Source organism: Canis lupus, chromosome 32, assembly GCF_003254725.2.
Source record: "Canis lupus dingo isolate Sandy chromosome 32, ASM325472v2, whole genome shotgun sequence".
NCBI classification, from domain to species: Eukaryota; Metazoa; Chordata; class Mammalia; order Carnivora; family Canidae; genus Canis; species Canis lupus.
In genome coordinates, this window is record NC_064274.1 from 4,604,289 (window position 1) to 4,628,227 (window position 23,939).

The 23,939-nt window shown below is 35.5% G+C and overlaps 1 protein-coding gene across 16 annotated transcripts in view; it reads left to right on the forward strand.

Moving 5' to 3' along the window:
- CFAP299 (cilia and flagella associated protein 299) overlaps window positions 1-23,939 on the forward strand; it is a 622,454-nt gene that overhangs the window by 20,693 nt on the left and 577,822 nt on the right. For 12 of the 16 annotated variants that reach the window (XR_007407864.1, XR_007407863.1, XM_049105115.1 and 9 more), the window contains 2 exons: window positions 5,484-5,614; window positions 12,238-12,372. Coding sequence is in view for 13 of the 16 variants with exons in the window: in XM_049105115.1 (XP_048961072.1) it covers window positions 5,484-5,614; window positions 12,238-12,372 (266 nt within the window). In the remaining 3 variants the exon portion in view is untranslated. The remainder of the gene's footprint in view (window positions 1-5,483; window positions 5,615-12,237; window positions 12,373-23,939) is intronic. The other 4 variants (XR_007407865.1, XM_049105119.1, XM_049105118.1 and 1 more) reach the window with 1 other exon arrangement.

Here is a 23,939-nt window from a genome sequence, read left to right on the forward strand (position 1 = left end):
ACAAATACTGTGTCTTGTCTTTAAAAATTCTCACTTTTACGAGATAAAAAATATTCCACTTTTATGAGATACCTGAGGTAGTCAGATTCACAGAGGCAGAGTAGAATGTCATTGCCAGGGTCTGGGAGAAAGGGAGAATGGGAATTATTGTTTAATTGGTTCAGAGTTTCAGTTTTGTAAGATGGAAAGAGTTCTGGTGATTGATGGTGGCAATGATTGCACAATGGTATGAATGTACTTAATACCACTGGACTCTGGACTTAAAATGGTTAATTTTAAATGTTGTATATTTAATTCAAATTAAAAAAAATAATTCAAAGTGTCAACAACTTACCTATGGGTCAGCTTGATTTTAGACTTTGCATTCCCAGTAGTGATTCCTAAAAGAAAATGGAGTAATATCCTTATGCTTGTAGAAAATGTTATTTTGAATCTGAAATTCTTTCCATGGTTATATTAGATATTTTCTGCTTAGCCCTTGAGAGGTGTTTTCTGTCCTACCCCAACTTGCTTTATGGCCCAAGAGGTTGATTTCTGTTGACTGTTTCAACTGGGCCCCCTTTCCCTTTGGCCAGTTGGATTCAGCTGATGAGAGGCACTAGCAAATATTAGAAGCCGGAAGAGAGAGGTTAGGCAGTTCTTTTCCCCAGATTCCTTCTATACTGTGCTGTAGGTTAGCATGGATATTTTCTTCCAAAAAAACTACAATTTAGGGTCGGGTCCTACAGCTGTTTCCTTGAGCTCTATTAACTGCTCCCTCCTCTTACCTCATTTGGACTAGTTAGTGGTTGTTAATAGCTTATTGCTGTAGCTAGCTGTGGGGTGCTTCATTATCTCTTTAGGATTTCTCTTAACCCTGTTTATACCTTTGTTAATTAACTCAGCCACTCAATTTTGTTCAGTTACTCCATTTAAATGTGTCATCTGTTTCTTGCCTGGACTGACTAAACTGGGTAATTTAGCCTTCATACGGGAATGTGAAATAAAGACTTTTTGTGGTGGGAAATCAGGGACTTTTAAAACCACCGTCTGTTCTTTTCTGAATTCATAACTTGGGCAAATGCTTCATATATTTTCTCATGACATTAAGTTTAAAAAGAAATATAATCTCTATAGATGCAGAAAAAGCATAGGATAAAATTCTAAACTCATGTTATAACTTGAAGAGTATATAGTACACACCTGTAAACTTCATAATTGGTGGTTAAACATTTGAAAGTGTAGCATTGGAATAGAAACATGATAAAAAAATATTTGTGAGTAATCTTAACTTTTTATTGGTAGTTTGACCGCAGCAATGCTATAATGAATGAAGGGTGTCAAAAATATTTGGAAGAAGTCAGATATTATTATAAAGACAGTATGATTACCTGCCCTGAGAATATAAGAAAATTAAACTGGATCCCTATTAGAACCAATCAGTGGGTTTGGTTGACCAAATCTAAGATTGGAGTTTAATAGTAACTCTTTTCCAGCAATAAACAACATAATAACAAAAGACACAAAAGCTAAAGAAGCCTCAGTAGCCTATGGGCCGTGTCAAGGGTCTAGTGGCCCTAGACCCATTCACCCACCCTTCCTGCGGTAGTTGGGTCTTATCCATCCTTCCTTCCTTCCTTCCTCCCTCCCTCCCTCCCTCCCTCCCTCCCTCCCTTTCCTCATCCTTTTTTCCCTTACCTCCTTCTTCTCTCGCTCCCTTTTCCTTCTTTCCTTCCTTTTGATGAGAAATACCTGGATGCTCCAGATGCTGGCTGCCCCTTATTCCAGTCTCACCTGCTAGGACTCTGGTTCACACCACATAACACCAAATTCTGATACTCATCTACCCCTCACCTTACTGGAGGAACAGTGTGGGAGGCACTTTGCCCCAGGGGTGCAGCCAGGCTAGGGGTGGGGATGGGCTCTGGCCCAAGACTGGGGACAGTACAGCCCCAAATCTATTTGGGTAGTGAATTGTGCATGCCAGGCCACAGATCTGTACGCAGCTTTCCATAAATCAGTAGGACCCTGGGCAGCACTGTGGGCTTCTAGGATGGAACCCTGTAGTCCCAGTCCAACTCTGTCAAGGTCCAAGGCTGCGGCAACTGGAAGGCACAATTCCATTGCACATGTTAGGGTCAAATGTCTCTCTCAGCAGCTGAGAGATGTCTAAAATCTGTCCCAGAAGAATAGTCATCCGAATTAAGTCTTCCATAGACATCTGCTGCCTGCTTGGGTGGCTCCACTTTGCCACATGTTGTTGTACAGTTCCTGTGTAGCAAGGAAGCCTGCTCTTTAAGGCTGAGCCATCTCTGCATTGTGCTTTGCATGATGCCTCCTTATAGTTAACCTGTTCCAAACTGCTGGCCTCCAGAAGTCAGTGGCTCATGATCACATGAGGAAAGAAGCATTGACGATTAGTACAAGATTACTGCCTTATTTATATTCTTGGATTATTCATGGCTAGTCACTTATTTTTTATGAAAATTAACTGTTATAGTCAAAACCATTAGAGTTTTATAAAAAATGAAAATCTTTTTGCCTTTCCAAAAAATGTAAGTGGAATCCTAGCAGGGTCAGAAGGAAGTAGGGGGTAAAATATATTTGAAAATATAATGACCAAGAAGTTTCCAAATCTTGTAAAAACTATACAGCCATAGAGCCAAGACTCCTTGGCATTCTAAGTGGAATAAAAGAAACCAATCCAAGAACTATCTTAAAATTGCTGAAAATAATTGATAGAGAGAAAATCTTAAAGGAATCTAAAATGAAAAGACACATTCTGTAAAATCAGGAAAGGCTAAAACACCTCTCAGAGGTAATACGAGGCATAGCGCAATGGGGTGACATCTTTAAAGCACTGAAAGGTCAAAGGTCAATTTGGAATACTATTGCAGCAAAAATGTCTTTCACAAATAAAGATGAAATCTATTTTTCAGTCAAACAAAAGGTAAGATAATTAGTTTTTGGCAGACCTGTGCTACAAGAAATGTTAACGTTTTTTAGATAGAAGGAAAATCACATCAGTAGAAAACTTGGATCTACATAAAGGAATGAAAAGCACCACTAGTGATAAATATGTGAATAAGTAAAAATGCTTTGTTTCTCAGGTTTCTTTAAGGATAATTTCTTTAAAGACAATTGACCGTTTAAAGTGGACAGATGATTTATGATTCTACTAGTGGTAATGGTTGGCGAGGCAAACAACTTCAGCTTTCTGTTTTCGCAGTAGATCTTGTTATTTGTTGCAATATACAATAATGTAGATGAGTGCAGAGCTATCAGATGATTTTGTGTGGCCCAGGTAGGCACACAGAAATAACACAGTTTAGTCTATATGTGAAATTAATACAGCAGCTTTTTAATGGTCTTTATTATATCAAATACCGTGTTGACTATGAGCCATTTATGTTCTTCTAGAAAAAAGCCCAGTCTCAGTGTTTAGCTGAGAGTTCTTCCCATATGTTTACCTTTAGTAATAATATGTTTATGAAAACTTACAGTCAGATCATCTCTCTTTTGTAAATCAAATCCACAATCTTCATTGTTTTTTTTTTCTATTAAATATTAATTCCACTAGGTGGAGGCATTTGCTTAGTTTTGTGGCTCGTACAAAAGAGCCTAGGAATAACCAGTAAAGTAAGCAAGGAGACAAGTTGGAAAAAAAAGGCCCATAGCCCTCCTGAGGCCTAGTGCTTTGCACTATATTAGCTTGGCAGGTGCATCCCCATTACTATAGAGTTCCATGCTGTTAACCCTTGACCAACAAGGGGATTATGGGCATGACCCCCTTGTGGTTGAATATCTAGGGACAACTCTTGAGTCCCCCCAAAATTAACTACCAGTAGCCTACTTTTGATCAAAAGTCCTACTGAGAACATAAATAATTGGAGAGAACATAAAACATACATAGTTTGTATGTCATATGTATTAACACTATATTCTTACAATGAAGTAAACTAGAGAAAAGATAATGTTATTAAGACCATCATAAGGAAGAGATAATGCATTTACAGTACTGGACTGTTGTTTATCTAAACTGTAGGTTTACATCAACTCTTTGCAAGATGAATTGTCTGTCAGTACCTACGTCAATATTGTCTTATAGGATACAGAACACTGTGGATGTTATATGTATTCCTAACACCAGACATGAAAAATGAAAAGATGGTGTACAGTCTGTAAGTGTTGATAAATTTTTACTTTTTATGATAGGTTTGTGTATGCTTTAGGGTAAATGATAAAAAGACTAGCATCCACATATATTTTATGCATTTATGACACACGTAACCTTTTCTTAATTCTTTCACTATTTCTAGGCTCCACGATTCACTTGTGAGTTTTTTTCAAATTGTTGCAAATCTCTAAAGAATTTTCCAGTATATTTATTGAAAAAAATATGTAAGTGAACTTGCACAGTTCAAACCTTTGCTGTTTGAGGGTCAACTGTATTTGCTTTTAATGTTCAGCAAAGGAAAGCAAGTTTTCTAGACTAAATGTTGTCTTTCTAATAGTTTGAATTTTAAAACAGCTTCTAAGGGCTGATTAGATTAGTAAACAGCCATCTTACATTTTCTCATTTAATCCTGCCAGATGGTTCTTGGATTCCACAGTGTGATGTATTAAATAAGTGTCTGTAATAATAAAATGTATCCTGTTTTCACTTTATTTCAAATATTTCATATTTAACCAAGATAATAATATAAGGAACATTATTAACATATACATATTTTTATGTAATACTTTAGTCCTTATATCAGTAACTTAATATAAAATGATACCTCTTCAGATTATGGGGAAACAGTATTCTTTTTTGAATTTGGTATACAAGTGACACAAATGTGTGGAACATTTCTTAAAGTAGCTGAAATATAAAAGGAATAAAGGATGGGGGAAGATTTTTTTCAGCTTGAAGCTTTTTTGTTGTCATCTTCCTGGATTTCTACTTTTCTGTTTTTATTAGTACCAACATTATATGGAAACAATATCTTTCCAGCTAAATAGGAAATTCATCTGCTCTTTATTTTGTATTTGAAGTTTTAATGCTCTGTGTCATCAGTTCATTGACTTCAAGGAAGTAAGTTTCTGAAATGTTACACTTTATGGGAGCAACCCAATTCTCTTTTTGTGCAATTGGTTTTCTTAAAAGTCTTTCTTGTGTGAGTACTATTGTCTCAGTTTTATTGTTTTAAAGATACTCTTAATTATCTACAGCTGCCCTCATAAATGGATTAAAAACAAAACAGACTTTGTCCTCCAATCCCTTAGAGAAAATTTAGTGACTGATGTTATTTTCTTTTTCTTTCCCTTCATCGTTCATCTGTGGGAAAGGAATGACGAATATGATGTTTATGAAAGTATTGTTAGAAAGAAAATTTTTCATATCTCATACATCTCATTTAAAAATAATTTTGATTTTTCATTTAAACAATTCTCCAGTATACATGGAATAAAATGAGATGTCTAATTCATGCACCAATCTTACAGTTTACTTTTCTCTTTAGGATGAAAGCCTGGCACGCCAGTTGGTGGAGCTAGGCTACCGAGGGACTGGAGAGGTGGTGAAAAGGGAAGATTTCGAAGCAAGGAAGGCAGCGATAGAGATTGCAATGCTGGCTGAAAGAACTCAGAAAAAGTAAGTGTCTGTGTTCCAATCTAGATTTTATATCATATTGTAGAATCTCTGGAAAAGTACAAGTTCATTGGCATTGTTGTAATTTAGAAACATTGGCTGGAGCACATAGAACTTGAAATGTCCTAAGCATCTGTTTTGCAGATCAGGAACTGGAGCAACTGTGATGTGCTTGCAAGAAGCCACATGCAGGGGCACCTGGGTGGCTCAGTGGTTGGACGTCTGGCTTCAGCTCAGAGCATAACCCCCGGAGTCCCGGGATAGAGTGCCCATTGGGCTTCCTGCAGGGAGCCTGTTTCTCCCTCTGCCTCTCCCTCTGTCTCTGCCCCTCTCTCTGTGTCTTTCATGAATAAATAAATACAATCTCTCAAAAAAAAAAAAGTCACATACACCTTGGACCTATTGATCTAAGAAACATAAATACCGAAATATGGTCATGATACCAATAAAGTCTTATTAAAAAACAAGTCAGTGTTGTTGGCTTTATGTATTTATGTACTTAAAACACAAGTACCTTTTGCCTTAGAATTCTTTGTCCTTTTGAGATCTATAAATCTTTGACCTCATTTGTGTTCTTATGTTTTTGTAAACATTGATTCATTCAACTTTATTAACGGTCACTGGCTTTTGTTAATATGACTAAGATATGGTTTACATGAAATAGGAATCTAATTAAATATATTAATTAAACATATCATAAACATGTATATTAAATTAAAACATATTCTGAAAGAAATGTATACATAAAGTGAACTATATCAACTAATAAGCCACTATGAAAGATGTGACAAAGCAATTACCTATTTACTTTTTAAAAATGAATGCTGAAGTTGTACGTGTTGGAGAGGACAATTACTTAGAAATTGTTATATTATTCTTAGATATAATTTAAAATCTACCCTGTTATTATGGGTAGAAATCTCCCATGTATTTATCATAACAAATAACGTTTGATAGTGGGATGTGAATTGGTTCCAGGAGTGTGCAATTTTAATTGATTGTTCTAGTGGTTATTATGCTTCATTACCATGGAATTCTGGAATTTAATATACTGACATTTGGTAATATATCAGTTATCTGATGCTGCCATAACACATTACTACAAAGTCAGTGGCTTAAAACAACATGAGTGTATTTATTTATAGACCTTTGGGTCATAAGTCAAGAGGACAGTGGGTCAGCTGGGTCCTTTGCTCAGTACATCACAATGTCGAAATCCTGGAGTTGGCTGGGCTGAATCATGGTCTGGAGGCTCTGAGGATGAATCTGTTTCCACGCTGATTCAAGTTGGTGGCCAAATTCAGTTCCTTATGATTGTGGAACTGAGGTCCCCATTTCCTTGTCTGCTATCATTTTGGGGGCTGGGCTGCAAGGTCCTACAGACTGCCCACATTCGTCCTCTTGTTTTCCATGTGGTCCTCTTATGGCAAGAGGAGGTTGCAATTGTCTTACCCTTCAAATCTCTCTGACATCTCCTTCTGTAGCATCTTTCCTAATTCCAACCCGAGAAACATCTCTCCTTATAAGGGCTCATGTGGTCACCCTGAGTCCATCTAGATTATCTTGATAATCTACTTATTTTAGGGTCTATAACCTTCTTTACATCTGCAGGGTTCTTTTTTCCATGTAATATAACATGTTCTTAGGTTCTAGGAATTAGGGCATCAGTATCCTTGGGGTGGGCATTCTGCTTACTGCAGGTAATTTATAAAAAAGTTTGATGATTTATTCAACATAGTTACACATAACTTCTTTATTCTTAAAAAATTGAAATGATGCAAAGTATATGTATACAGTGTGGCCGGAGGAGTCTTTCCATATCAGTAAATGTTTCTCAGGAGCAGAAGCGGAGAGATTTTTGTAAGATTTTACAGGGAATTAATGTATATTCATATTTTATTAGAGATTTTTCCTATTACATATTAAGAGAAGTTGGACATGTTTAAAGTGTAAGTGCACATGTCCACTTAGTGTTTGAGGATCAAAGTGGATATTTATTCTATGCAGTAGTCTCTTTAACTGGCCAGAGCTGGAAGTCCTCAGTCTACTTAAGTACCAATCATGGGAGGCTAATCTCCACCCAGAGCTGCTAGAATTGGAAGGCTCTTTAATCTGCAGATCTTCTGGCTGCCTCTGTAACGGAATGGGCCCCATATGTTGCCTCTGGCCCCTTGTGGGAGTCACTTTGCTCCTTCCCTCCCAGGTCTATTGTAGTGTTATTGACAGCATCTATTGTAGTGTTATTGACAGTAGGGCCAGCAGAGGGTAACCTAGAGCCAAATATGTCTCGGGCCTATACTTGCAGGAGAATTGCTTTGAAAATATGCATGAATATCTATCTGCCTGTCTGCCAATTGGTACCAACTTGGAAACACTTGATTCTGCCATCAGATTATATTATATTAACTTCTCTAATGTGTGCAGGTGAGCAGTCCTGATATGGTGATCATAGAGCACCCATCTCAAGAAGTGCTGGTACCTAAGAGTATGTTATTTACTTAGTTTCAGAGGGGAGGGAAGTCTGGAGATAAGCAAGTTAAAGGAATTGGAAGGGAGCATTGTGATGAAGGAGTATTTTGATAAGTATCCCTCCAAAAGAAGGCAGAAGGTGAAAAAACATTATTTTGGGCTTTTAGTTTAGTCATCCACTTAACAAATATTCATATACACCCCTATTGCATTAGGCACTGTGCTAAATGTGGGGTATATTATAGAACATAAGATAGTCCCTGCCCTCAAGAAATTGAGGACTAGGTGGATGAAAGGCAGTTATATTGGTGGTGTAAATATAAAATAGAAAATAGTTGGGCAGTTCTTCAAAAAGTTAAGCACAGCATTCCCATATGACCCAGCAATTCCATTCCTAGGCATATATCCAAGAGATTTGAAAACATAGGTCTGCTTAATAACTTGTTCACCAGTGTTCATAGCAGCATTATTCATAGTAACTATAAAATGGAAATAATCCAAATGTCCATCACCTGATGATTGAGTAAAGAAATGTGGCATGTAGACACAATGGAATATTATTCAGCCATTAAAAGGAGAGAAGTACATATTGTTAGCATGCTTTGATATAGGTGAACCTTCAAAGCGTTAGGCTAAGTGAAAGAAGCTAGACAAAAGGACTAAATGTTGAATAGTTTCATTTATATAAAATGTCTAAAATAGGTAAATGCATAGAGACAGAACATGGATTTGTGGTTGCCAGGGGCTGGAAGGAAGGGTGAATGGAGAATGACTGCTAATAGGTATCGGGTTTCTTTGTGGGGTGTTAAAATGTTCCAAACTTAAATATTGGAGATGATTGCACAACTTTGTAAATATACTAGGAACATTGAATTTTACACCTTAGAAGTTTGAATTTTATGGCATGTGAGTTATAGCTCAATAAAAACAATTATAATGGAAAATAATGCATTCTGTCATAGATGCTGTGGTGATACTCTGAAGCAGTATTAAGTCTGGATCTGGGGGATGAGGACGCCTGAGTGGCTCGGTGGGTTAAGCAGCTGCCTTCAGCTCAGGTCATGATCCCAGAGTCCTAAGAGGGAGCCCTGTGTTAGGCTCCCTGCTCCGTGGGGAGCCTGCTTCTCCCTTTCCATCTGCCCCTCCTCCCCACTCATTCTCTCTCACTCTCAAATAAATAAAATCTTTAAGAAAACTAAAAAAAATGGGAGGATGTGAAGAATGGGAAAGTTTTTCTTAAGGAATGGCTGCTAACGTCATGTCTCACCTATCTTGCACTGAGGTTTATGGCAGCTGGTATAGTAGCCACAAGGCAGAGGCTTTAAATCTTAGGAAGAAGGAATGTGTATAGTTTAGTTGGTGAGCTTTTTGTCAAGACAGAATGTTCTCTCCAGGGTCTGGCCAAGGTGTATTGATGAGGCATCCCCATAAGTTCCAGAGAAATTTCTCTTTGTAGTGAGAAGTTCCATTTATTTCCACAGGTGATGAAGAGATGGGCCTTAACTATTTGTGACACAGGTTGAATGTTAGATTCTTGGGATATATTTAGTGTTAGTTTAAGGCACTATGAACCCATTCCTTTCAGCAAACTATTGTCTGGGCCATGAGCTTTTTTGTTTTTTTTAAGATTTTTCCATTTATCTTAGAGGGAGAGGGACAAGCTGACTCTGTGCTGAGCATGGAGCCCAACATGGGGCTTGATCCCAGAAAGCCCAAGATCATGACCTGAGCCGAAATCAAGAGTTGGTTGTTTGACCAACTGAGCCACTCAGGTGCCCCGACATTCTCTTATATTCACCCTGGCCTGTAGAAGAGAGCTGCTGATTATGTGTTAAAGGGATCCCACAGTTGGTGGAGATTGTTTGATCTTAGAGCCATTGTCTTGTTTAGTGATTTGCAGAGGCCATCCTGAGAAAAGCATGATATCTGCTCATTTGTTGAGGCTGACCAAGAAAGTTAACTGGAAGCAATCAGCTAACCATATTTCTTGAAGCCAGTAGCAAGTCCTTTAATTTTATAATTCATTTTTGAAAGTCAGATTTACTGATGTTCTAAAATTGTTTACTTTGATGAGTTCTGACAAACACACATAGCAGTGAGACCCTCACCACAATCAGGATGCTAATGTCTTCATAATGCCAAAAAGTTTCCTTTATATTTATGCCCTTCTCCCAGTCCCTGACAACCACTCATCTGATTTCTGTCCCTAGTGTTTTGCCTTTTACAGAATGTCAGTATCACTAAAGACATATAGTATAAAGCCATTTTTCACTAAGGCTTTTGAGACCATGAGGTTGCAGGTATGTTTGTTCTTGTATATTGCTCTATAATATTCTATTTTATGGATGGGCAATTTGTGTATTCATACATTCTCCAGTTGATGGATATATATATCTTAAATATGTTTCTTCATTTTGTGTCAGGGTAATTTTGATCCCATAAAATGCCTTGAGAAGTTTTACTTGTTTTTTCAGATATTCTGGAAATACTGGATAGAGTTGATATTATTTCTTCCTTAATTGTTTGGTAGCAGTTACCAGTGAAACCTAGTCATGACATTTTCTTTGTGAGAAAGCTGTTAACTATCAATTTAATTTCTTGTAGGTAATAGGGAAGTTCAGGTTACTTCTTTTGGGATAAAATTTTATAGTTTGTATCTTTCAGATAATTTTTCTATTACATTTGTCTATCAGATAGGCACAAAAATTTCATAATACTGTGTCATATCATTTTCGTATATATAGAATCTGTAGGGATGTTTTCTCTTTCATCCTCATATTAGTAAGTTAATCCTGATTTAACTATATGGGAACTTACTAACATTTTCAAAGAACTAGATTTTGAACTTTAATGCTTTTCTCTACTATTTTTCTGTTTTCTATTTCATTGGTTTCTGCTCTTTATCATTTCCTTCAGGTTGCATTTGGTTTAGTTTTTTCTTTTTCTAGTGTCTGAAGGTAGAAGCTTCAATATTGATGCTATACCCTTCTTCTTTTTTAAAATGAACTTTAATGCTATATACTTCCCTCTTGGCACTGTTTCAACTGCATTTCAACAATTGTGATGTTTGTTTTGATTTTCATTAAATTCAAAAGATTTTAAAATTTCCTTTGTGACCCATGAATTATTTTGAAGTTGTTGTTTAAGGTCCAAATATTACAGATTTTCAAAATATCTTTTTGATACTGATATCTACTTTAATTCTATTATGAAAGGGGAATAAATTCTGTATTATTTCTTTCTTTTAAAATTTATTAAGATATATGAATATGGGTATGTCAGTGCTACTCCAGGGACACCTGAAGATATTCTGCTGTTGTAGGTGGAATGTTCTAAAAAAAAAGTCAGGTCAAGTTGCTTGATTGTGTTTTCAGGACTTCTGTATTCTTACTGATTTTCTGTCTACTTGCTCGGTCAACTAAAGATGAGTGTTGCCAACTCCAACTATAATAATGGATTTTTCTGTATATTTTTTCAGTTTTATCTATTTTTGCTTTATGTATTTTGATGTGTTCACTTTATGACTCTTATATTTTTCTTTTTGCTATGTTTCTAGATATAAAAGTCAAGAATTGACTCCTACATCATTTTTTAAATATTCTCTTTATTCCTGGTAATAATTCCTTTTTCTGAAGTTTACTTCTTCTGGTACTCATATAGTTATCTGAGTTTTTAAATAGTATTTGCATGGTATGTTTTTGTATTCTTTTACTTTTCACTTACCAATATTTATGTATTTAAGATGGATTTCTTGTGGACAGTCTTGCCTTTTTTATTTATTTATTTTTTTTTATTTTATTTTTTTTATTTATTTATGATAGTCACACACAGAGAGAGAGAGAGAGAGAGAGAGAGGCAGAGACACAGGCAGAGGGAGAAGCAGGCTCCATGCACCGGGAGCCCGATGTGGGATTTGATCCCGGGTCTCCAGGATCGTGCCCTGGGCCAAAGGCAGGCGCTAAACCGCTGCGCCACCCAGGGATCCCAGTCTTGCCTTTTTTAATTTAGTCTTCAAGCACTGCCCTTAATTGGTATATTTGGATGACTTATGTTTTCATAATTATATATATGATTTAACTCTACCATCTTGCTGTTTTCTGTGTGTCAAATTTTGCATTTTTCATTTTTTTAAGATTTTATTTATTTATTCGTGACAGACACACAGAGAGAGGCAGAGACACAGGCAGAGGGAGAAGCAGCTCCCCGTGGGGAGCCCGATGTGGGACTCAATCCCAGGACCCTGGGATCATGACCCGAGCCAAAGGTAGACGCTCAACCACTGAGCCACCCAGGTACCCCAAATTTTGCCTTTTTCTGACTTCCCTTTTTTGGACTTCTTTTATATATAGTTTTTAAAAATGAATCCTTTTTATCTTCATAGTTGACTTATTTATACCTCTTTAAACTTTCTTTTCTTTTTTTTTTTTTTTTTTTTTTTTTTTTTTTTAGTAATTGCTCTTTAAAAAATTAGCATCGGCTAAAGAGTTTGTAATATTCAACTTTAGCTTCTAACAGTCTATATTCAAATAATATGGGACACCTGGGTGCCTTAGTGTTTGAGCATCTGCCTTTGGCTCAGGGCATGATCCCCGGGTCCAGGATAGAGTCCCACATCAGGCTCCCTCTGCAGGGAGCCTGCTTCTCCCTCTGCCTATGTCTCTGCCTCTCTCTCTGTCTCTCATGAATACATAAATAAAATCTTAAAACAAAAATGAAAACAAAAACAAATAATATTCTGACCCCTTCACATAGTGTGTAAGAACTTCGCCCTAGTTCCATTCATTTTCCACGTTTGTTCTATTTTTGTCATACATTTTTACTTCTAAGTATGTTGCAAGTTCTACAGTACATTATTAATATTTCACATAAGACTGGTTTTTTAAGTGATTCCAAGTAAAATATATTCTTTTATATTTACCCTCATTTGATCACTTTTGTACTTTTCTTTGTGCAGATCAAAATTTCTAATTGAAAGTGCAGTTCTAACTCTATAACTTCTTTTAAGCTTTCTTATTGTGCAGGTCTGCTAGCAGTGAATTTTCCTCACCTATCAGTTGTTGACAAAAATATTTTTCTTTGCTTTTGAAATATATTTTTTGCTGGATATAGAGTGTAGTTTTCAGATCCACCTCCAGCGCATCAGCAATCCCTGCACATCTGGCCTGTTTAATTAGGTTGGGCTTTCTGTCTCCCAGATCTTGCTCTTTTCCTAGCAGCAGTGCATCTCTGTATGTGCCATATGACTGAAATTTAATGTTTAATAGTCTGTTGATTTAGTTTTTGTTTTGACAGTTACCATTTTCTGCTTTATGAGCTTGATCAAGTGATCATCTTCAATATTTTCATCTAGAAAGATAGATTATTTCTATCCTTTATATTTGTAGGGATTAAGTACTGTGAGTGATGCCTTGTTACCTTATGCACATAAAGTACAGTTTATTAATTAATTATAGTATGTTATATTACTATACTAATTATAAAAGCAATGCTTTCCAATTTTTCATTAAATACCTATATCCAAGTATATAAGTGTGAATACTATCAGCTGAAATTCTTTCTTCTTAAATTCTTTTCATTTGTTTTTATGAGATAATTTGCTTTGTTTCATGTTTATTAGAATTATAATTCTTCTAAATAAATGCTTGTATGGAACTTGTTATTGAGAAATCATCTTATTAGGAAATCAACATTTTCCTAGTAAGATCTATGTACAAAAATACTGGATAGAGCTTTTCTCTCATAAAATTAAGGGTGCGACTAAACCAAAAGATTATTTCACATTTACTCACTGAGACTGCAAGTTATGTGATACCAGTATATGCTCACTATCAATTAGTTGGATATTTTAAATCACTGAGACATATACACTGATTTTTTTCTCTTTCACTTGCTTTTCTCTCCTTTCCACTCTTTTCCCCCCTCTCATTTTCTCTGTCTCTCCAACAAGAAAGTAATTACAAATATTATTGATATTTTCAAGAAGCATCAAATCTATCTACCTATCAATATATATAGTATTTTTTGGTGAATACACATTTGAACATATTCATAAGTACAATTAATTTTAACTCAGGGAGTAGTAAATGGACTCATGGCTTAGATGAATTGATTATTTTGTATTGAACATACTGTCACCATTGCTTCATTTAGTTATAGATCTTAGCTTTTTTGAACTTAAAATTAAGCAACAGAGAAAACCATGTAGACACAGTGCAATATTGATGATAGATCAGCTAATCATAAATTAAAAAGCAAATAAAATTTATGTTTTTGAAAAAGCCATAGCCTTTTTCTTCGGAGTATTATTTAGATTCTGGTCTTTGTTATTGTCAATTTAGCTATTGGCTTAAATTCTGTTAATTCATTCAGTAGTCATTCAAAATCCCTTTGGGCAAATTCAAGGATCTCTTTTCAGACTGAGTGGATTTGCTTGAACTCTGTAGATGCCTGTAACAGCAGTTCGGAATGTCTTGAAATGCTCCCTTCCTTTGACTTTTATTACGTAATAACCTACCATTTTTCTTCTGGTTTGCTGTTGTCTGCTATCTCTGCAGATTCTGCTTCCTTCTTCTCAGCACCCTGGATCTCTTCCCAAGGACAGTTCTTTGGCGTTTTCACCTCACTTGTATTTCACTGTTTTCATCTCAACCACTTCTAAGTTTTCAGTTATCATGAGTCAGATCTGCAGTCTTGATTTCTCTTCTGGGATTTTAGCTCCATGTCTGTTTTTTAATATGTCATCAAGCCAAAAATAAAATACAAAAAAGCCTCCTATTATTATTCTCTTACAGATCTGCTTCCTATACACAAATACCATTTTTTTTAAGTCTAGAGGCTTTATATTTTAAATCTACCTGATGAGCAATTCTACAAAACAATTAACAATGGATTCCTGTTGACTCTTGTTTATACTTGCCCTTACGTTCATACATTTGCTATTACTTTTATATATTGCTAATTCAGTTTTTCTTAGATTGACTTGGTTTATTGCAGTGTCTTACCACATTGCTCAGGCTCAGTTTTCTTCACCCTCTACTACCATGTTGCCAGACCATGCTTCTGTGAAACAGCTTTCAAACATCCTCCTCTCATCCCTGCCCTTTTAGGTTCCCTTTTCTTTCCATCTGCTATCTAAATCTGCATTTCTACAAAAGAATTTGAGGTGGTTTGCAAGGGAAATATGAATCTCTTGGCAATAAGATTTTAAAAGGTGGAGAGAATAAAATATAAAAGTTTAGTGCCTAAAATGTATGACAGACTTGGGAAGATAATTTAAAGAAGAACCAATTACATTGTGTAATTCCATCTGTAACAACAAAACCATTGGCCAGAAGTGTAGATATTCCTGGTTCTAAGAGGTATAGGGGAGGCAAAATTTTCCTTGATACTCTTAGGGTCCCTGGATGGGTCTGAAAATTAAACTGATAAACACAGATTAACAGGAGAAAATATTACATATTTATTTAATATATTTTATGTGACACAGGAGCCTTCAAGAGGAAATAAAGACCCAAAGAAACAGGCCTGAATATATTTGCTAGGTTTGATGAAGAGTGGACAGTCATGGGGGAATGTGATAGGTTAAGGAGTATGAAGTAATTGTAGTAAACTGGAGGACACTGAGCAAGCCTTCTTTGTTAGGATTCTTCTTGGCAGTCTTTTATCTTCAGAGATAATGATGCTCTTTCCTTTGTGTATAGGGAGGGCACCTCTAACATGATGAGGGTTTTATGACTACTTCAAGGAAGGGGAATGAAAAGGGAGGAGGTCAGAGTGACCTTCCTGCTTCTGCTTAAAATATTCAGAATGCCAAGATGCCATATTTTGGGGTAGTGTGTCCTGAGCCCCATCAGAACTGAGGTTCTTTTTTTTTTAATTTTTATTTATTTATGATAGTCACAGAGAGAGAGAGAGAGAGAGAGGCAGAGATACAGGCAGAGGGAGAAGCAGGCTCCATGCACCAGGAGCCCGACGTGGGATTCGATCCCGGGTCTCCAGGATCGCGCCCTGGGCCAAAGGCAGGTGCCAAACCGCTGCACCACCCAGGGATCCCCCAGAACTGAGGTTCTTTTACCCTCTAAGGAGTTACATAATGAGAAGCTAGAATGAGAGTGAACCATATCACCATCAATATTTTATAATAATAATACTGAGTTTGTCAGAAGAAAGGAATTCACTCTTGCCCTATACGATCAGTAGGAATTTTTATCCTTTACACTTAAAATCCTACCAAATTACCTAATTTTATCTACCAAAGATTATCTTTTATTACTACTTATTAAGCAAATGTGTTGAACAATTATCTTAAATTAGTATTAGCAGAAATGTTGCTGTTTGTATTTCTCTTTATCCAAGTTGTTCTGTTTTTCCTGTTTTTCTTCTCTTATTAGAATTTAGGATGATACAGATTTTCAAAAATTGACATTGCTCTTGTGCTGCTTTGGGTGTCCACCTGGGTCTGATCTGGTAGGACATTCAGTATAATACAGTGGTAGAACTTAGGAAGGTTTTCATAATATGAATAGGTTATTAAGGTTCAAGAGACCTTGAATCTACTGGACTTCTTCGACTTTTATTCAGAATGTCTTACCTACTTACTACTCTTTTGCTCCTAGGAATTGTTTTCTTCTTTTACATCTTCCTTTACTCATTACTTATAATCTTCCTACCTCAGGTAAACAGACACACACACACACACACACACTCACATATCAAACACATCAATCTTTTCTACTATGTGCTTACTTACCTTTTCTACTAACCAGAGGGATCAGGACACTTAACTATTAGAATATAAAAAGTGTGTTAGACATAGAGACATATATTCTATTTTTATGGTGAGAATTATGTTGAGGATTAAAAGCAAAATTACTCTAGTTTCTATATTACTCATAATTATTTAAATGATGTTGATATTAGAAAACCAATCTTTATAAAAGACTCTGGCATTCAACTAGCAATGTTTTATTCAAAATCTATGAATGAGACTGTCAGGTGGACTATTAGTGTCTCAAAACTCATTTTGTCTGCATTTTGAACTACTGTGATCCTCTGGGTGCTGGGGTGAGCTTGAAAGAAATGCCCTGGCTGCAGTACTGATTTGAAGAGATGAGAAGAAAAACACTTATCTAGTGATCAATCAGAACAAAATTTTCATACATTAGTTATGAGATGTAAATGGAGGGAAGGAAATTGTTCAGAAAAATTTGATGCGTGAGTCTAAAACCTTGAAGGTATTTGTTTTAGAAAACATAGTTGATGTCATGCCACTCACTTCCTTTTTAATTTAAGGACCTCAGAACACATAGTTGATTGTGCTCCTCATTCCATAGTGCACTATTACCATGAGTCCCCACTATGCTCATTTTTAATGAAAAAAAATTTAAGTGTTTTCCTTCTTTATCCCCCATTTTCAATCATATTTCTCTTTCTTATCATGCATGTTGGAGAGGAAGAATTTCCTTTACCCTTTAAGATTCTTCTAGCTGGACTAAGAATCAAATTGACATGCGGCTGATTAACATGAGAAAATCAGGTTTAATAGCATATGTACTAGGGATCCACAAAGACATGAAAATTCTAGACAGTGAGGCAACATGATACCTATATGTGTTAAGGAGAGGGTATGGGTTTGAGGATTCAAAGGAGAGAAAGACCATTAAAGGAAGGTAATTATGCAGATAATTTTCTTAATTAAAGAGCTATCTCTGTTAATAGCTCTCTTCTTGGTAAAGTAGGCAGTTGGGGTAATGAGTTTTTTTTCTGAGTTTACTGGATTGGATTGCTTTTAACTCAAAATAATATTCATACCAAAGTGGCCCATCTTGGAGCAGGCTGTCCTTTGTCTATATATACACTCCTAGAATATGTATTTCCCTTGCTTACTTCCTTTTGTATATTTATTTAAATATTTGCTTTTTAGAAAAATATTTAAATTTTCTCAGAAATGTGAATTGCATTGTATATATTATATTTCTTATAATTTGTTAGTAGATTGAGTGAGTGGGGTTTCAATGTAGGTAATCATATTATTCAGAAATAATGATATTATGTTATCTTTCTTCCAGTCACTTGTTTAATTTCTTTTTTAATTGTACTTGTAAGGTACTTCAGTACGTGGGTAAATGGAATTGTTGATAGTGAGCTTTCTTGTGTTGTTCCTGGTGTTAAAGAGATAGTGTCTGCTGATTCCCTCTTTATAATGTTGTGTGTGTGTGTGTGTGTGTGTGTGTGTGTGTGACATGGAAGGTTCCCTTCTATATGCAGTTAATAGAGATAGATGATCATATTGTATTTTCCCCTTTATTAAAGTGGTACAAGATATTTAAGGAATATTTTAATACTAAACTATCTTTGCATTCCTGGGATAAATGCAATTTGGTCATGTTTATTATTTTTATTATTCATTGTTGGAGTCAGTTAAATGGTAATAAATTATTTGAATTGTCTCTTGGATTATTCTTCCAGTATTGTCTGCTAATCACTTTTACCTGGTATCACCATAACAGACAACTCTGCTGTTCAGGACTTCATCCCTTCATACTCTAACCACCTCCTTGTCCCACTACCCTGCCTCACCTCTGCAGTTAAATCAGTCTTTTATAAGTCCCACTTTAAGAGTCCAAGGATTTATTATAATATGCTCAATTATCATAGCTCTGGTCCTACACTCATGGAACTAAAAAGTAGGGCAATCCCTACCTGTTTCCAGATATTATAGACCAGGCAAGAGTGGACAAAAACCAGAGCAGAAACTCAGTGGTATCTGATGGAGGAAGGATAAGTGGAATACTGTTTGTTTTTTTGCTGTATCAGGGCATCAAGATGACTGGAATGATAAGGCTTTGGGAGAAAATGTTTATTTGAGGACAAAGACCTGATTTTTTCATTTAGAGATCAAGATCTACTGCCTGGGTAACTTATATTCTGGTACTACATTGGCTAAGTTAGTTAAGGCATTTTATTTTATGCCTTCATTATTTTATTGATAACATAAATAGCTAACATTATTGAAAACATATTGAAATTCGGACATTTAGTACTAAAATGATTTTATTAGTATTATTTAATTTTTAAAATGATTTCATGGATGGTAAAATTGAGGCACAAAGTTAAGAAATGGGGATACCTGTGTAGCTTAGCGGTTGAGCATCTGCCTTTGGCTCAGGGCGTGATTCCTGGGTCCAGGATCAAGTCCCACATCGGGCTCCCTGCATGGAGCTTCTCCCTCTGCCTATGTGTCTGCCTCTCTCTTTTTCTTTCTCTCATGAATAAATAAATAAAATCTTTAAAAAAAAAAGTTAAGAAATGTACTAGTACCTAGCTGAAGACTTAAATCCAGGCAGAGTGGCTCCAGAGCCCACAGTAGTTTTCTATTTTAAGAACTTATTACCAGAGAGATTTAATTTTTTTTCCCCTTAGGATCATGCCTTAAATGGGAAGTTTATAGTTTATATTTAATGAATCTTTTAAAATATATTTATATATATTTTTTATATTTAATGAATCTTAACTTGATTATTACAAATCAACAGAGAAAAGACCTTATGAAAGAAATAGATGATTTAAATAAACCTGTGATATGTAGTTGTTTGCTCTTTTTACCAAGTTGAATAAAGATTTAAAACTAAATTCAGTCCTATCAAACTGCTCAATTTTTATAAAGTCATTGAATTAATGAACTGTAGTAATAATTAGTGTTAATAATCTATATCTTCCTTCAACTCCTGGTTACTGTATTCATTACAATCAGTCAATATATAGATGGCCTATGATTGAGCCTGGAAAACCTGAAAACTTATGTTCTACATGCACACCGATATATGCACACATGCACACACACACACACACACACACACACACACACACACGTACTGTCTCTTTCTTTGCTTCCCTTCTCTTCCTCTTCCTCTGTCTTTTAATGTGTTTAGAGCTACTACTGAGGGAAAAGATAAGTAAACAGAACAGTAGATATTTGCCAAAATACATTTTGCTCTGAATTTTTTAAAGCATATTCAATGATTAATTTGCTTAGTTGATAAGTTATTTTGTTTAATTTTTATTTAATGGGGAAAATATTTAAAATATACTCAGAAAATAATGTGTTTGATCTAAGAGGATATGGCCAAAGCCCACCACAGTTGTCCTTTGCTTCAATTGGAGTTAGAGATGTTCATTTCCAGTAATCACTAAGTACTATGGACAGGTGTCAGGGCATGGGTAGATAGGATTTCTTCCACTTTCTCGTAAGTCAGTTCATTGTAACATCAAATACCCTTGTTTGCCTCAAACATATTTTCAAGGGTAATTGCAAACATCCATTGAGAAAGTAAAATACATGTTTTATATATGTAATGTTTTATATCTATAACGTTTAGATAATGAGATCTAAAAATTTGTACTATGAGTTTATTTTATTTTATTTTTTTATTCATGAGAGACACAGAGAGAGAGAGAGAGAGAAAGAGAGAGAGAGAGTCAGAGACACAGGCAGAGGGAGAAGCAGGCTCCATGCGGGGAGCCTGATGTGGGACTCAATCCCGGGACTCCAGGATCACACCCTGGGCTGAAGGCAGGCGCTAAACCACTGAGCCACCCAGGGATCCCTGTACTATGAGTTTTATTAGCATCAGTATTAGTTTTAGAGATAGGTAATACACGTTAATTTCTTTCTAATGTATATAATCTTACTAGTATAATTATCCAAATTGAGGTGATTATAAGTGGTCTGTTTAGTATGATTCTTTTTAATTTAAATGTTGAAACAGTTTCCAGATGTGAGCTTATTTCTTGACTTAACTTATACATTCTAATAAAATGTATATGTCTTTCTTTTAAACTAGAGGGATTTGTTCATTCATTTGTTTTTGCTGTAAGATTAAAAGAATGTGTGGCACATCCTTGAAATGAATTATCATCACAGCATTACTAGATTTTAAAAACTAAAATTTCATTTCTGTGTTTGTTGGAATAATTTTGTATTTTACTTAATGTATTTTCTTTATGTCTGTGTGTTGATATATATTTAGATATGTAAACTCTGATGGGAGTGAATAGATTGACAGTAGTCTGAGTATATATTTTTGTATAATAATAATTAGTATTATTATAACTGTCATTTGCTGATATGTGCCAGGAATTGTAGAACATCTTATATGTTTTAACTTGTTTAATTTTATGATAGAAAAACTGAGTATATAGAGTTTACATACAGGTAACAACCAGTAAGAGACAGGAGTGGAATGAGAGCCCAAGTGGTCTGGTGTTAGAGCCTGGATTCCTAACTACTGTACTCTCTTGCCTCATAAATGAAATACGGCATTAATGCTGTATCTTTAGAACACAGCCTCTTTCTTATTCGTTATTCTGTGTTTTCTCAGACTTGTAAGACCTTTGACCAAACTAATTTTAAAGTGACCTTATAAGCACTGAGTACCACCTGATAATACTGAGTTTGGAAAGGAGGTCACGAAATGCAGGTTTATCTTTCATCAGAATTTGAGTAGCTTATTTCATTCACTCTAAGTAGCAAATTGGGCAGTAGTGTTTTTTGATGACTAAACATTCATGTCCTTAATATGTTTACTTTAACACAATATTAAATCAGTTCTGAAAAGCTGCAGGTGTGTTTGGGTAGCTTTTTTTTAAAGTAGTGTATTTGTAACATTAGCAAAAATGTTTTTGCACCTGGATTTGGACAGTGATAACAAACTTTCTCAGCCTATGAATAAATTTGGACTCTTTAAAATTTTTTCTGTGATTTTAAAATATTCTAATTCTAAATAGTTTTGGAAAAGCCCACAGCAACAAATAAAATTTGCTTATATAGGTGTAACAATACATTTCCTTTTAATAAGGATTGTTACTCTTTGTAACAACTTAACAATCTTCAAGAAGAAAGGCTTGAGGCAGCCCCAGTGGCTCAGCTGTTTAGCGCTGCCTTCAGCTCATGGTGTGATCCTGGAGACCCAGGATGGAGTCCCATGTCAGGCTTCCTGCATGGAGCCTGCTTCTCCCTCTGCCTTTGTCTCTGCCTCTCTCTGTGTGTCTCTCATGAATAAATAATAAAATAAAATCTTTAAAAAAAAAAAAAGAAAGAAAGGCTTGAGTACAGGCAATAATTTGTGGGGTCCAGGACTGTTATCCATAGGTTTAAAATGGATTCCACTGTTTTGAATCCTTTTCCTCTGTTTTTAAAAAATATTTTTCTAAAAATAGTTCTGATTTTTTTTTCCTTTGTAAACATGAGGCTTGTTCCTGACATAGACTTTACACTGGTTGTTCTCTTTGGAAAACTCTTCTGCTTGATTGACCATTGTGTTTGTGTGGCTGACTCCTTTTTGTCAGTCCATATATTACCTCTGAATAGAAGTCCCATCAGACTGTCGGTCTAAACCAACCACCCAGTTTCTTGCTACAACTTTGCTCTATTTTATTTTTCTCTGAGGTTTTACTACCTGATATGTTTTTGTTTGTATTGATTGATTAATATATGCAATCTTTCTCGGCAGATACATGTTAGCTCCATATAAGCAGGTATCTTTTTTCTCTTGTTCAAATCATCCTGAAAAATGTCTTGACAAGTAACCTTACTGCCACATTGTCCATAGTACATCCAGTCCTTGTGCACTGTTGGTGGGAGTGTAAATTGGTACAGCCACTGTGGAAAACAGAATGGAGTTTCCTCAAAAAACTAAAAATAGGGATAGGATATGATTCAATAATTTCACCAGTATGTATTTACCCAAAGAGAATAAAAATACTAACTTGAAAAACTTTATGCATTCCTATGCTTATTGCGGCATGATTTACAATAGCCAAGATATGGCAGCAACCTGAGTCCATCAAGGGATGAATGGATAAGGAAGATATGGGATGGATAGAGATACACACACACACACACACACACACACACACACAGACACACACACACAATGGTTATTACATAGCCATGGAAAAAGATGAAATCTTGCCATTTGCAGCAGCATGGATGGACAAGGAAGGTATTAGGTTAAGTGAAGTGAGTCAGACTGAGAAAGACAAATGCCATATAATTTTACTTATGTGGAATGTAAACAGCAAAACACATGAATAAACAAACAAAAAGCAGAATCAGACCTATAAACATAGAGAACAAACTGATGGTTGTGAGAGGGGAGGTGAGTGGGGGGTTTGACAGAATGGGTGAGGGTAGGTGGGAGATACAGGCTTCCAATTATGGAATGAATAAGTCATGAGGTTAAAAGGTACAGCACATGGAATATAGTTAATGGTAGTGTAATAGCATTATATGATGACATACGGTAGTTACATTGTGGTGAGTACAGCATAACATACATAGAAGTTGAATTACTATATTGTATACCTGAAACTAGTGTAACATGTATGTCAACTATTTTTAAATTTAAAAAATTAAAAATCGTATTACCCAAACTGACACCTACTTACATCTTTTAATACCTAATTCTAGGTATTATGTAATTATGTGCTTAGGCAAATTGCTTCTAAGATTGCCAGGTCAATGATTATGTAGCATATACATGTATGTATAACATAAATTTTATATTTGTAGTATAACTATTCATTACATAAAGTTTACCATCTAAATATACAGCTCAGTTAAGTATATTCACACTATTGTGCTTGCAATCTCTAGAACTTTTTCATCTTGCAAAATTGAAACTCTATACTGAGTTAACAAAACTTCCTATTTCTCTCTCCCCCAGTCCCTGGCAGGCCCTTTTCTACTTTCTGTGTCTTTGAACTTGACTGCTCTAGATGACTCATTTAAGTGGAAAAACACAGTGTTGCCTATTTTGTGATTGGTTTATTTCACTGAATATAATGTCTTCAAGATTCA